This window comes from Elaeis guineensis, chromosome 9 (assembly GCF_000442705.2).
Source record: "Elaeis guineensis isolate ETL-2024a chromosome 9, EG11, whole genome shotgun sequence".
Classification (NCBI taxonomy): domain Eukaryota; kingdom Viridiplantae; phylum Streptophyta; class Magnoliopsida; order Arecales; family Arecaceae; genus Elaeis; species Elaeis guineensis.
In genome coordinates this window covers 97,080,749-97,095,807 of record NC_026001.2, presented here as the reverse complement: position 1 = coordinate 97,095,807, position 15,059 = coordinate 97,080,749, and the positions used below count along the sequence as shown (strand labels likewise).

The 15,059-nt window shown below is 35.7% G+C and overlaps 1 protein-coding gene across 1 annotated transcript; it reads left to right on the top strand.

Moving 5' to 3' along the window:
• Nucleotides 1-10,633: 10,633 nt before the first annotated feature.
• Nucleotides 10,634-11,671, top strand: LOC105050979 (histone H2A.1). The gene is made up of 2 exons (XM_010931213.4): nucleotides 10,634-10,893; nucleotides 11,229-11,671. Exons 1-2 carry the CDS (start codon nucleotides 10,690-10,692, stop codon nucleotides 11,445-11,447), a joined length of 423 nt encoding a protein of 140 aa, XP_010929515.1. The 5' UTR covers nucleotides 10,634-10,689; the 3' UTR covers nucleotides 11,448-11,671.
• The last annotated feature ends 3,388 nt before the right edge of the window (nucleotides 11,672-15,059 follow it).

The following is a 15,059-nucleotide window of genomic DNA, read 5'->3' as shown; positions in this document are numbered from 1 at the left end:
TGGCAATAGTGGTAGAGCTATGTGGTGGCACCGCTCTCCAGCCTCGCTTGCAATTTGCTGTTAAGATTATTTCGATTTCAAATCGAAGAAGATGATGACATCAGTATTTTTTATTTTTTTTAACAAATTAAATAAAATGACATCGTTTCATTAAAAGTCCTTTCTAAACCTTCTTAACTAAAAATGACGTCATTTTTTATAAGCATAAAATAAACCCTTCATTCAATTCAAACATATCAGCCCCCCCAAATCCCCTCCTGCACACTGCACCCCTTCGGTTCTTCTTTCTATTCCCACTGCCATTGCCATGCCCATCACGTCAGTTGTCAGAAGCTGGTGCCAGCGTTCCATTGGCCCTTCACCACCATCGGACATCATTGCGTCGACTGGTCGGAGAAGGCATCAGTGATTCAGCGAGGAAAACTCCTAAATTGAGGGATTAAAAGAATGTTGTTTGCAATTTTAGTTTTAAGTTGTAATAATAAAAGACTTTAGGTTATATTCTCTATGTATTATTTTGGCCCCCCCTAACTCAATTTTCTGGCTCCGCCATTGGATGAATATCCAGCCCCAAAGACAGATATGCCTCTCCGAACCCCTGGAAGGATTCTGAAGAAAGTCGTTCAGTACATAGCTTCAAACATCTTCGATCCTAACTTCGGCCCTTGGTAATCCTTATACTCGATGATCTTCCCAACCAGAACATCAGAATCCGATTGATTCCAACTTCGGCCTCAAACCTAGACTCCACCAACCGATTCTAGTCTCCACGACAGCTTACATCTGGATAGACCAATCTTTGACTTTGGTAACAGATAAACTTCAGATATGATCGATATTTATTATCGTGAGTACAATCAGTCCCAGCCATTCCGTTCCTTCGACATCCATCTCCATCAGATCGCATCGAAGCCTCCTCAATTGAAATCGATCTAATCCAACATGTGTCCTCATTTCAAATTCAAAAGCATCCACGACACTTAGCTAGCTTTAGAATAGATAAGACAGATATAACCATCTGATCTCGAAAATTTCGATCGAAAATCTCATCATATTGCACATAAATCGGACATGTAACCTATCCAAAATGGCTCTCTAGCCTTCGCCTACAAAATGACCTCTAGAAGACCCTTAAAGTATGCACGCACAATCTCTCTCAGCACTTCTTCTCTTCTATTTTCTCCGAGATCTAACTTGAGTGTCAGAGAATCCCGCCCAGAGCCAACTCCAATCAGAATTATCTTGCAGGTCTCTTTTCTTGGAGAATGCGCCACAGTTGCAGCTTTTCCGACCAAGTCCCAGAGTTCAGTGGCAATAGGTTGGAAATATTTTGGGACACAAACTTAGTGCCAACAAAAGCTTTATACTCTTGTGTCACAGGGACGTTGGCTCCTTCTATCACGGGCGGCACTAATATCTTGGATGACAAAGAATAAGAAAGGCAGAGTCACCTCAGTGGTATGGAGAACTGTCTTGAAGGTGCTCCAGTTTTTTAGACACAGCATTACATTTCAATACCAAAACAGCATAGATATATCATGTTGGCATGATCATTGGACTAGCGACAAACCATTCTATGATGGGCTCTTAGGTTCATGCCTTCTTACTAACCACCCAGAGACCCCGGTCGCCCAAGCACTAAAAATAACAGAGAAGAAAAATTTGTCCGAAGATACTTTAGGTACAGTCGGGAAAAGAGAGCTCGGACTCTCAGAATTGAAACCGAGTAATGTAAATCTCAGTAATAAGAGATACATGGCAGTTTGGAAGTGGGGATCTGCCGAAACTTTCACGATAGAGGAATGTGGAAATCTAGCAACAAGTAATAGCCAAAATAAAAACTCCCTTGTACCCCGAAAATCATAGAAAAATTATGAAAGAGAGGCGAAATCAAATCCCCATAAACATATCAAACATAGCATGTAATTGTCTAGTGATTGCAGTTTGTTTGATAATGCAGAAAGGAAGAAATGGAAGGTTACTTCATTTTAAAGTTCAATGACAACAATTAGCTTTTGTCCCATGGCAGGCCTCAATTATGTAGTGTTTTCCTTGGTACCAAGTTTGGCCAAGAGCATTGTTGTTTACAAGCATCATGATTTACTTATTTTATGCTCGATAATTGGAGATAGATTATGCATTACATATGATGTTTATCGCACTAGTATTGGTTTATATGGTGCTTTTGCTGCCCTTCATGTATGTTGTTATTTTTTCTCATGAATTACTTACATGATACAAGAAAGTTGTATAATTTTATCGATAATTGCAGTGTTTTCTTGATAACTACATACAAATTCAAATCATTCGAATTATATATAGAAAACTTCTCATTTTTCCTTTGAATTTTATGTCCTCATCTCCTATCATCTTTTTGTTTTTTCTGAATAACTCGCAAGGAGGTTAGATACTCTTGCTCTCTTAGTTCCCATACGATATAAATCAAATTTGCTATTAGTGATAAACCTTTTTCTTATTTATTTCTCTGAAAGGTTACAATATATAAAGCACTCAGCTTCATCTATACAAGGCGAATTGCTGTATATCAAGAATCCTGATTGCCATACGTCAGTAAAATAAAATCTTGATGATTAATTTGACCAAAAGTAGGAGTATAACTAATACAATCATATTTCTAATTTACAGCTCATCTGAATATCACGTAATACCTTTCCTCAAGTTGGCGCATGAATATCAAGAATGCCCAACTTGCACAATAGAAACAGAAAGCGATCTCGTCACAATGCCTTAGTAAAGAAGATGTCCGCAAGTTGTAGTTTAGTAGAAACATGTGCGGTGACAATATCTTTTAATTTGAGATGGTCTTAGATGAAATGACAATTGATCTCAATATGTTTAATTCTTCCATAAAAGATAAGATTATCAACAATGTGGAGGGTCGCTCGATTATCACAATAAAATTGCATCAGTTGAGGATGTTCAATTCCAAGTGACCGAAGGAAACTTGACAAACATAATAGCTCACCGATAGTACTAACCATGGCTCTATATTCTGCTTTCGTAGACGAGCGACATATGAAGGTCTGCTTTTTAGTCTTCCATGAAATTGGATGTCCGCTAAGTAAAATAAAATAGTCAATAACAGATCGTTTGGTCATTGTCCAGTTTGAATCACAATATGCCGTTAATTGTAATGAAGACGGTGTATGTAGAAGAATTCTCTGAACTGGACTTTGTTTCAATTATCATAATATACGAATGGCCACATCCCAGTGTGGTTGGCATGGATACTGCATGAATTGAGAAAGGATGTACACAGAGTAATATATGTCTGATCTCATGATAGTTAAATAGATCAACCATCCGACAAGACACCAATATTGTCCAGGATGATCAATCGGATTACCAAAGTCAGAAGATAAGCGATGTTGCTGCTCCATAGAAAAAATAGAAGATCGGGCCCCCAACATGCCACATTCTGTCAAGACATCCAATGTGTATTTCCGTTGAGAGAAGAATATCCCAATCGGACTGCGAGTAACTTTTATGCTAAAAAAAAATTTCAGAGGGCTTAGATCTTTGATGTGAAAGCATATGGCCAAGTACGTCTTGAAACGTGTATACTAATGAGAATCATTATCAGCCAAAATTAAATCATCAACATAGATCAACACGGTCATAAATTTATCTTCGAAATTATACATGAAAAGAGAATCATTGACGCCAGATTGGGTAAAACCATAATCATGTAATGCTGAAGTGAATTTTGCAAACTAGTTGTGTGAGGCCTACTGTAAACCATAGAAATATTTTCTCAAACAACATATTTTATTTGGATCAGTGGTATGATAACCAGATAAAATATGCATAAAGACTTCCTCATCAAGATCTCCATAAAGAAATACAGTGTGCACATCTAATTGATTCAATTTCCATCTTTTAGCTAAGGAAATAACTAAAAGATATCGGACATTTGTCAGTTTAACTATTGGTGCGAAGGTCTCGTAGAACTCTAGCCCCTCTATTTGAGTGAAGCCTTTAGTAATAAGATGCGCCTTATAGCGATCATGCTCCTATTGACATGACATTTGATTTTGTATACCTATTTGCATCCAATGACTTTCTTCCTAGGTGGTAATGATTTCATGGTCCATATACCATTTTCTTCGAGAGTCTGTAGTTCATTGGTCATGGCATCTCTCCAACATGAATTTTTTACGGCCTGTGAATAAGTGGTATGCTCAAAGTGCTCCTCGAGCGATGTGATAAACATTCTGTGAGTCCAAGATAATTTATCATATAAAATAAATCTTTCTACGAGGTGGACCATACCTGAAGTTGCCGTTATTATGGATACGACTGAAACCGGATCGGATACCATCATATCTATATCCATATTTATTTTGTTTGACGGATACAAATATGGATATGGATATTATTCGGATGAAAAAATTCATATCCGTATTTATTTTAAATGGATATGGATACAATTTAGATACTGAAAGTATGGATCTCATTATAAATATTACTTAGATAATTAAACTTTATGGCTACAGAATCAAAGATATTACTAAATAAATGACAAATCAAATTAATAATATATTTATATAGTCACATATTTTTTAAAAAAATTAATAAATATTATATAAAATTATATACGATTACATATAGATTCAGATATTTGGATACGGATCGGATAGTTGTCTATCCATATTTATATCTTTTTTTTTTACGGATATGAATACGGATACAGATATTAGTCGGATCTTCAAATTTTTATCTATATTCGGATTGATTCGGATACGAAAATAGATCCATACAGATAATATCCATACTATTTTTATCCTTACTTATGGGTGAGAGGAGTTTGCTGCATTGCATATATATATATATATATATATATATATATATATATATATATATATATATATATATATATATATAATCCTCAAGATAAACAGGTGGCTTTCTGTTTCTGCCCAATCATGATTCTCCTACATGTGAATTTGCTGTGCTCCCCCTGACTAAATTACCATCGGCTTCTTTCACATGCGTGACATTCTCAGAAGTTTGTATTGGGGGGCATTTCTCTATGGTGGGCTGATCCGATGGAAGAGAGGTCGTTTGTGGGCCATGGTGCAGACATTCATTGACGTCCTCATCATCCGGTCCACGAGTTGGACTTTGGTTCATACTGTTCCCCCAAAGGCCCTCGTTGTGTAGGCCATGATCCATTGGTGAGTCTGGCACTATAGAGTGCTCGGCCTCATTAGATACAGAGCTAAAATCAGACTCAATATTCGGCAAAGGCACAGTTGGCCTATCATTCTTCGAGTCTTCTAAAATCATGAATTTTTCTTCATTAAAGATAACATCTCGAGAGATAAATACTTCGTGGGTATCGAGATCATGCAACTTCCAACCTTTTTAGGCATGGGGATAGCCAATGAAGATGCATTTTTGAGTTCCTGGATGAAATTTATCGCGGATTCTAGGTCTCCAATGAGCATAATAGATAGACCCAAAAATCCGAATGTGATCATAACTCGGTTTGTGCCCATATATCATCTCGTAGGGTGTTTTACTAGATAACACTTGTGTTGGTGTGTGATTTATTAAGTGTACTGCAGTTAACACACATTTCCCCCAAAAATTGATCGGCAATCTCGCTCGAAATTTTAAAGCTATGGCTACATTTAGGATGTGTCATTATTTTCTCTCAACCCTCTCATTTTGTTGAGGAGTATCAACACAAGTTGTTTGAGGTACTATCCCATTATCAGCATAAAAATGTTGAGCCATTCCAGAAAGAAATTCTTGAAGATTATTTGATCTAAGTATTTTTATATTACATCCAAATTGTATTTTTATTAAGTTGTGAAATTTCACCAACAATCTGTATGTTTTGGACTTCTTTTTCATAAAGTATACCTATGTTTCTCTACTGCGATCATCGACAATGGTAAGAAAATAACATGTACCAGACAAAGAAGTAGTATTACAAGGACTCCAAATATTAGTGGTAAAAGGTGTTCTAGAATGCTTCGCACATAAGCAAATATCACATGATTCATTATCAAATTTATCTACTGAAATTTTTGAGATCAAATTACGAACTTGGCTCGACAGATGTTCTAATCTTTGATGCCATAAATGATAGTTGCCTGACTTGTGATATCGAAAAAGTAAATATGAATTTCTCGCTTGATGCTTCAGATCGCAAATTATAGACCTTTCCCCGCAATTCATGTAGACCAATCAACTTCTTCGAGGTGAGGTCCTGCATAAGACAAAATTTGGGGAATACCGTCACCATGTAACTCAAATTTGCAGTTGATTTTCCAATTGAAATTAAATTGCATTGGAAACCAAGAATATATAAAACATCTTGCAATGTTCACCAGCCCCTTTCCTCTATCTTGCAACAAAGAAGGCGGCAGATTCAGTGCATTCTTCTCTTCCCATCGCGACTTGTCTTTGATGTTCTTCCTGACAAACCATGGAATATGCCTTTACCCACTCACAGAAATGGTTCGGTAGTCGAGATTTGCGACCTAACTGTGCAGTAAGGCTCCTCCTCATCAAGTCCCATGAGAAATTGATATAATTTCTCAATTTCCTTTTCCTTGACGAACTCACGGGCCGCTTCACACCTGCACTCCAATATTCTTGAATAATTATCGAGCTTGTCCCTTTAGTTTAGAGTAGTAGTCCACCACAGTGCGTCCATCTTGTGGAGAGAGAATTTTTTTTTTTTGGATTTGAAAAATTCTTGGAGCATTACCTTGAGAGAATCTCTCTTTAAATTCGTTCCACACTGTCCTGAACATTTTTCTCCAAGGAATTGATGGTAGAGTTGCAAACATCCTAGGCTCCAAAATTCGCAGAGGAGGGGTTGGATTTTCTGATCGATCCGTCCACAAATCTTCAACGCATATCTCATTGATCTCGCCCACCTCGGGTAATTGTCCCCCGTTAATGGACAAGATATCAATGGTGTTCTCGGATTGTCTGAGGAACTTAGGTGAAAGGACGATGGTATTTCAGCGATTTTTCCTTCGGTCATATTGCGGCACTGAAAAGATGGGTGTTTGTCGATTCTTGACCACGCCTCTTCTTTTTCACTGATACAAATCTGTTGCCGTGCAGAGCGAATTTTTTTAATTTTCGATTATCAATCAAAAAAAAATATAATTTATATAAATTATTTTTTTTTAATATAAAATATTTTTTAAAAGATAAAATCATGAGGTTCTAAATGATCGAGGTTCACTGAAGCAGACAATACCTCATCTATGCATAGGGATGACAATCAGATCGGATCGGATCATAAACGGATCGGTTCAGAAAATCGTCAATCTAAATCCGATCAGTTTATTAAATAGATTAAAAATTCAAATCTGAATCCGACCTGTTTATTAAACAGGTAATCCGATCCGATCCGTTCAATCCGTTTATTAAATAGATCAAATTAGATTATTTATTAAATAGATTAAATTAGGTTAAACGAATTAAACAGATTAAACATGTCGGGTTAAATAGGTCGGAAAGATTAAACATGTCAGAAACAGATTAAACGGGTCTTAAATGGATTAAACAGGTCGGATTAAATGGGTCAAAAATAGGTTAAACAGATTAAATGGATTATCTGACTCAATCCGACCTGAATATTAAACAGGTTACGGATAAGATATCTAAAATCTAAATCTGACCCACTTATTAAACAGGTTAAATGGGTTGACCCATTTATGATCCAAATCCGTTTGGCCTAAACCCAAATCTGCTTATGGCGGGTCGAACACGAGTTGGGTTGGTGGGTCGGATCATATTTTGCCAGCCCCACGTATGCGGAGGCGGAGGCATAAACCAACCATCTGAGCTATTCGACCCCTTAACCCATGACCACAACATTGGCGCTATCTGTGAGAATACCTCTTATCTACGCATGCTTCCTCTTGACTGAGGGACTGTGTTATGGTGTAGAGAGGACTTCTTTAGTCCTAAATTGGTTATGAGTCAAAAGGGAATATGGCTTATATGGATTAGAACCTTCTCTTTCAATGTGAGACGTTTTTTAAAGGACAAAATCGTGAGGCTCTAAATGATCAAAGCCCAGTGAAATTTAAAGATGATGATGAGTCAAAGCAGATAATACCTCAAGCGAAGATATAAGCTAATTATCTGAATCATTCGATCTTTTGACTCATGACCATAACAAAATCAAATTTGCTCTTTATCATAATTTTTTTTTATTTATTTCTCAGAAAGATGCACTCAGCTATGCATCAGGAATCCTGATTGCTATACATCAGTAAAATGAAATCGTGGTGATATGAAATCTCAGTGAATAATCTCATCAAAAATTGGAATACAGTTAATACAATCATATCTCTAATTTACAGCTCAACTGAAAATCACGTAATAATATATTCTTCAATGACAAACTCTTGGGCATGCTTGTTAAGCTACATAAATTCATATGATTAAAAAAAAAAAAAAAGTGGCAGGGTTCATGAATCCTGCAGTCATAATGATTTGGTTGAGCTTTGCGAAAGGATGGGTGGGTTTCGGGAGCGTGAAGAGAAAAAAAAGGTATAATTCAAGGGACAAAACTTCCTCCTTTCGCGCATGATACCACCTGGGACGCATGCTCAAAGCCATCCCATCACTTTTGTGCACAGCTATAGTAGAAGAGAAGCAGAGATTTAACAGCAAAAAGAACAAGGTACCCAATAATTAATAATCGGATATTTCAATAACGAGACCTAAAATAAATGTTAAATGGACATGGATATCGACGTGAAGATATCTGATCTTCATCATCTATGGGTCTGAAATTGGGTTTAGATCAGCCTGGCAATAAATCGAACTTCAGAATAGATCCGATACAATTTAAATCAGATTTGAATCTAATTATAAGATTCATTTGTCCTTCAAATCAGATTCAGATATACCTCTAATATGATCCATATTCGATCTAAATTCGAATCTAAATTCAAACCCGATCAATAGTCTGAATATTCGGTCCGAGCCCGATCTCTAGTCAAATATATTTGGTCATTTAGGATGAGTCATGACTCATGAGTTAGTCTGATTCTAATCAATTAAGTCAGCCAGTTAATTTTAAAATTTAAAGTTTTATCTTGTCTTCTATTCATCACTTCATCTCGAAGAGTTTTAGTCCGTATTCGGTCATGAATGGCAAGCAGGCAGCCAAAGGGTTGGATGAACTTTTCCTGCTCATCTATCGAAGATAAGCAGAGATCGTTGAGAAGGAGAGGCCATAGCTCTTAGTGCTGCTCGATTGATTGACAGTACCAATCAGCATGGAGCAATCAAATGGCCGACCAGAGTCCTTAAACTTAGCATGGAACTTTGCATCTAAGGATGTCCGAGCAACCACACAACTCTCCTCTTCTTTTGATGCCGTCTCTGAAAAAATCATCCTTGTATTTTTTCTTCTCCAATCATCGCTGGCATCCACCCCTTCTATTTTCTTCTTCTTCTCCCATCGCAGCCACAACAGTCACTACACCTCTTATCCTTATTCCATCTGACGCCTATCCCTTCTTCACCTCTAACTTCAAAATATCTGTCACCATTGTTAATCGAAGCATGGCTGCACTAGTGCACCATCTATAGTCTTGGTGGTAGGTGATAGATGGGTCCACATCATCGGCCATGACATTATTGAGGGCCTCCGATGGGCGCCGTTGATCCAGATTCTCGTCTTTGGCAAGAATGATCCTCCGACATTGTACCAACAGATCACCATCATCACCGTGGGATGGTAGGAGGTTGGGTGGTGCTCGAGATAGGATGGTGGCCGGTGGCATTTGGGGCATCTCTCAGTCAGAAATTGGGAATTAGGGCTTCAATTAGGTTTTTTCTCCTCTCCTTCCTCTTTCTTCCATGCCATCAATTTTGTAGGTTCGGGTCGATCTCTGACTTGGATGTGGGCCGGACTCGAATTTGTATTTTTTAAAATTTTTTGTGTCTAAATCGGTCTAAAGGCCAAAAAATATTTCAGGACCGGACTTGAGTATTGATATGGCCCACTCAATTTTCAACTTAATCACCTGCAATTGGAGAAAGAGAAATTCTTTGTGCACCGTGGGCGCCGCAGAAAGTGCGCATTGCCCACGGTGATTAGCTCATATGTAGGGCCGAGGCACGTCGTGTGAAAAAGAATTTTTTTTTTTTCTTTTCGATCCGAACCGATCACCACAAATCGTGCGTGCGGTCCTGCACCATTTGCGGTGTACGAAAAATTTCTCATTGAAAAAAATATTGGTTAGAATCATTTTATTATATAATAATAATAATAATAATAATAATAATAATAATAATAAATAGATAAATAGATAGATGATGTAATGATTTTTTTATTAGATGGTGTAAACATGGAACGGCTCTGGGCAATAATTTCTCTCGAGGTTGTTAGGAAATCGCTTCATAATTTTCGCGCACGAAATTTTCTTCCGCGCTCGTGATTTCCCGCTTTGTTCAGGCACGTCCCATTGGCTAAGGCAGACTGCCGCGGATCGCTGGCCCATATCTCCAATCCCGTCCGTCCAAACGAACCGCCATCCATTCGTCTGAGCCGTCCCTTTTTCTCTCCCAGGGATCGCCAATCAACAATAAATTCTCCCGGGCCCCTCGTCTCCAGACGCCAAGCATCATCCCTCGCTCATCCCTGCCGAACCGACGAAGAGAGAAGAGTGAAAAATGGAGGCAACGAAGTCGACGAAGCCAGCGGGAGGTAGGAAGGGCGCGTCCAAGAGGAAACCCGTCTCCAAGTCCGTCAAGGCCGGGCTCCAGTTCCCCGTGGGGAGGATCGCCCGCTTCCTCAAGAAGGGCCGATACGCTAAGAGGCTCGGTACAGGAGCTCCCATCTACCTCGCCGCAGTCCTTGAGTACCTCGCCGCTGAGGTCATTAATTTTTTTTTTTTTTTTAAAAAAGTCCTCCCCTCTTCGATGTTCATGTTATGTCTTCACTGGTTACATTTTCCTTTAATTTTTGCTAGTATTTTGAGTTGGCTTTCGATCGCATAACAATTTTCTCTTTATTTGCTGCAAATCATTTCAAAAGGCGATTTTTTTCTCGTTGTGATCCTATATCTGGAACTGCCTTTCAAGTAGATGGCTATGCTGTTGCTTTTATGCCAAATGTTATGGAAAGATGGATTTTTTCCCACATTTTTCCCGTCACCTGTTTGTATTCGTCGAATTCTGACTTCGTTCTACTGGATTTTTGGTGGGAACAGGTGCTGGAGCTGGCGGGGAATGCGGCGAGGGACAACAAGAAGACGCGCATTATTCCGAGGCACGTGCTCTTGGCCGTGAGGAATGACGAGGAGCTCGGCAAGCTTCTCTCCGGTGTCACCATTGCTCATGGTGGCGTCCTCCCAAATATTCACCAGGTGCTGCTGCCCAAGAAGACCAGCAAGGCAGAGCCCGAAACAAAGTCTCCGAAGAAGGCTTAAAAGTTTCTCTGCTGTAATCTTTTGCTTTTTTTTTTTTTTTTCTCCTTTCTAATGCTACGTTTATAGCAGTCGGTAGTCAATAGTGGTAAGAGTTTTTTGTTCCGTGGTTTGGGTTTTGGGATACTTAATACTGTATATATAGCGCTGCTCTGGTTTGGGGCAATGTAACAGTTCACGCTGGATGTTCTACTTTCAATGATCCTTTAATGAAGTATCCTTTATCCTTAGGTTTTACTTGCCATTACTCTCGTCGGAGGCGTTGGGCCTTTAGGATGTTCCATCGTGAATCATTCATTGTTCAGTCGCTGGGATAAATCTTTTGGTTTCATCTGGCTCCGCAGCGGTTCATCGGATCAAGAAAAGCCTGGTCACAAATAGTACCGCTCTTCTAGACAAACCAGCCAAAGGGTTTAGCTAGTCCTCCACGGCAGTGAAGCAGAGCACAAGCTTTATAAGTAAAGAACTCAATAGAAGATGATGAGATTGTGAAAGCAACAAGGGAAGGTGAACTGAAGATGAATTCAATAGGAAACAACGGCAAAGCTTTCTTAGTTCCAGATGCTCTCATTTAGTGAATCCCATATTTCCATGCTACGAAGTTTTTTTTTTTTTACCACCATTTGCTTTCATTCAATGCGGTTCTATACGACAATGCAATGAATGAAGTAGTCACTCATTCGTGTGGATGGTGAATAAAATTAATGGATATTTAATTACCAATCTTTCGATTGATGCTGATATAACAAAAGTTTCTCATTGACCAAAACTATAACTTTTACTTTCTACTTACCATGGCCTAATAATTTTGGTGCTAGATGATTTTAAATAATATCCAAAATATTTTTTCAAATCTTAAGTTCTATCATGTAGCCAAAAAAAAAAAGACAAGATGAAGAAGATTCACAATAGGTATTGTGCTTGAATTCTATTTTTCCCTCCTGGCCTGCCCTCCTCTTTTTGGTGATCGCCTGCGACGATCTTTTCTCACCAACTTGCGATGCAATGGCTCCCCTCCCCTCAGTGCCTAAAACCCTTCTTCACTTCTCTGGCGATTGCTTGTGATGGCCTTTACTTATCTCTTTGGCGACCACCCATGATGGTCTCTCTTCATTGGCCCACGACATGACGGCCTCCCTGACATTGGAAACCTCTCTTCTCCTCCCCGATGACTACTCAAAATGACCCCCTCTCTCAGGCAACTGCTCGTAATGGCCCTTCTCCCCTCCCTTGCGACTGTCAGCGACAGCCTCCCTTGCTGTACTTCCTATTGTTATCGACGTTGGCCTTCGTCGATCCACAGAGAAGACTGTAAGCCCCAAAAAACAAGTTGGAAATGTCCTTCGATCCACGTCTCACTTTATAGATTGTGTGAAATTTTCTTTCAAATAAAAAAATAATATATAAAAATAAATAAATATAAAATAATATAAAAATTTATTTTCACTGATCAAAAATATATAAAAAATAATATAATAAAAAATAATATAAAAATAAGAAAAATATAAAATAAAAATTTGATCAGTTTTGTAATCGATTTTGAAGATTAAAATATTATAGAAAATAAGTTATGATTGATTTTGCGATCAATTTTTTAATTAAAAATTTTAAAAATAATAAACTACAGATTTTGCGATCGATTTTATTAATAAAAAAATATTTTAAAAAAATTAGTGATCGATATTAAGATCGATAAATTAATTAAAAAAATAATAATAATTATCGATTGATTTTGTGATTGATTTTATTAATAAAAAAAATTAAAAATAATTAGTGACTATTTTTGCGATCGATTTATTTAAAAAATATTTTAATAAATTTAGCAATTGATTTTGTGATGGAATTTAGCTATCGATTTTACAATCAATTTTTAAAAAATAAAATATTATAAAATTTAAATTATTTTTTATGACCACTCGTTCACCAAATAAAATGATCGTTAAATTAATATTGTACATAGTTAACTAACTATGATACATAATTTAATTAACATAGTACATAGTAAATAACCGCTGTACACGATTAAATTAATACAGTACACAATTAACTAAACATGGTACACAGTCAAATTAATATAATATACAGTTAAATGAATACTGTACATAGTTAAATTAACATGATATATGTTTAATTAAATATGATACATAGTTAAATTAACATAATATATAATAAATGAATACTATATACAGTTAAATGAATATAGTGCATAGTTAATTTAACACTGCATACAGTTAAATGAACCTTGCAAATAGTTAGATTAATATTGTATACAGTTAATTTAATACTGCATACAATTAATTTAATACTATACACAGTTAATTTAACAATACATACAGTTAAACGAACCCTGCAGACAATTAATTTAACACTCTACACTGTTAATTTAACACTACATATAGTTAAATAAACTCTACACATAGTTAATTTTATACTACACACAGTTAATTTAACACTATAAAGTTAAATGAACCTTGCACATAGTTAATTTAATATTACACATAGTTAATTTGACACTGTATATAGTTAATTTAATACTACATACAGTTAATTGAACCATACACATAGTTAATTTAACACTGCACACAGTTAAATGAATCCTACACAGTTAATTCAATACTGTACACAGTTAAATAAATTATGTACACAGTTAATTTAACATTACACATAATTAAATGAATCATGTACATAGTTAATTTAACTGTGTATCGTGTCTAGTTAACTGTGTATAATATTTATTTAACTATGTATAGTATTCATTTTTTGTGCATCATATTAATTTAACTGTATATCATGTTATTATTATTTTAAGAATAATAAAATATTATTATATGATTTAATAATAAATTATTATTTGATTAATAATAAATTATTATAATTTAATTAATAAAAATATTATTTGATTAATAAAAATATTATTTAATTATTATTGAACTATAATTTTAAAAATATTATTTTATTATTTAAAAAAAATAAGTTATTATTATTTTTTTAAAAAAATTAAAAAATAATTTTTATTTATTATTGAAATCATCGATGGAGCAGACTCAGACTTTGGCACTGAAGGGAGGTTGTGGGTGTTCGATATAGAATCGCGGGAGCAGACTCAAACTCATTATGGACTGAGATGCGTGATATACTTGTGCCTTTCCTATGTGGCATCAACTTCTCACCAAATTGACTAAACAAAAATTACTGCAAAAGCTGTAGTTAAAAATATTAATTTTAAAAAATAATTTTAAAAGCATAGACCATCGCTCCCCGGTGCCCTTGCACATTTTTTAAAATTATTTTTTTTAAAATTATTTTTTTTTATTATTTTAAAAATATAATTATTTTCATTACAAAAAATAATTTATTTTTAAATAATTTATTTTTTCATTTTATTTTTTTTATTTTTAGTTATTCTAAAAAATATTTTTAGAAAGAATTATTTTAGAAATTATTTTTGAAAACTATTTTTTGAAAGAATTATTTATTAATAAATTATTAATTTTAAAAATATAAATAAATAATGTAAATAAATAAATATACATATATAAAATATATAAAATATTTTTTTTGAAAGGATGACTCACTAGAAATTTTTTAAAAATATAAATAAATAAATAAATAAAA

Excerpts from the sequence above, each read along its gene's own strand:
- LOC105050979 (XM_010931213.4), top strand. The coding sequence starts at position 10,690 with ATGGAGGCAACGAAGTCGACGAAGCCAGCGGGAGGTAGGAAGGGCGCG. Across the intron at positions 10,894-11,228 it reads TTGAGTACCTCGCCGCTGAG|GTGCTGGAGCTGGCGGGGAA; the intron begins GTCATTAATTTT and ends TGGTGGGAACAG.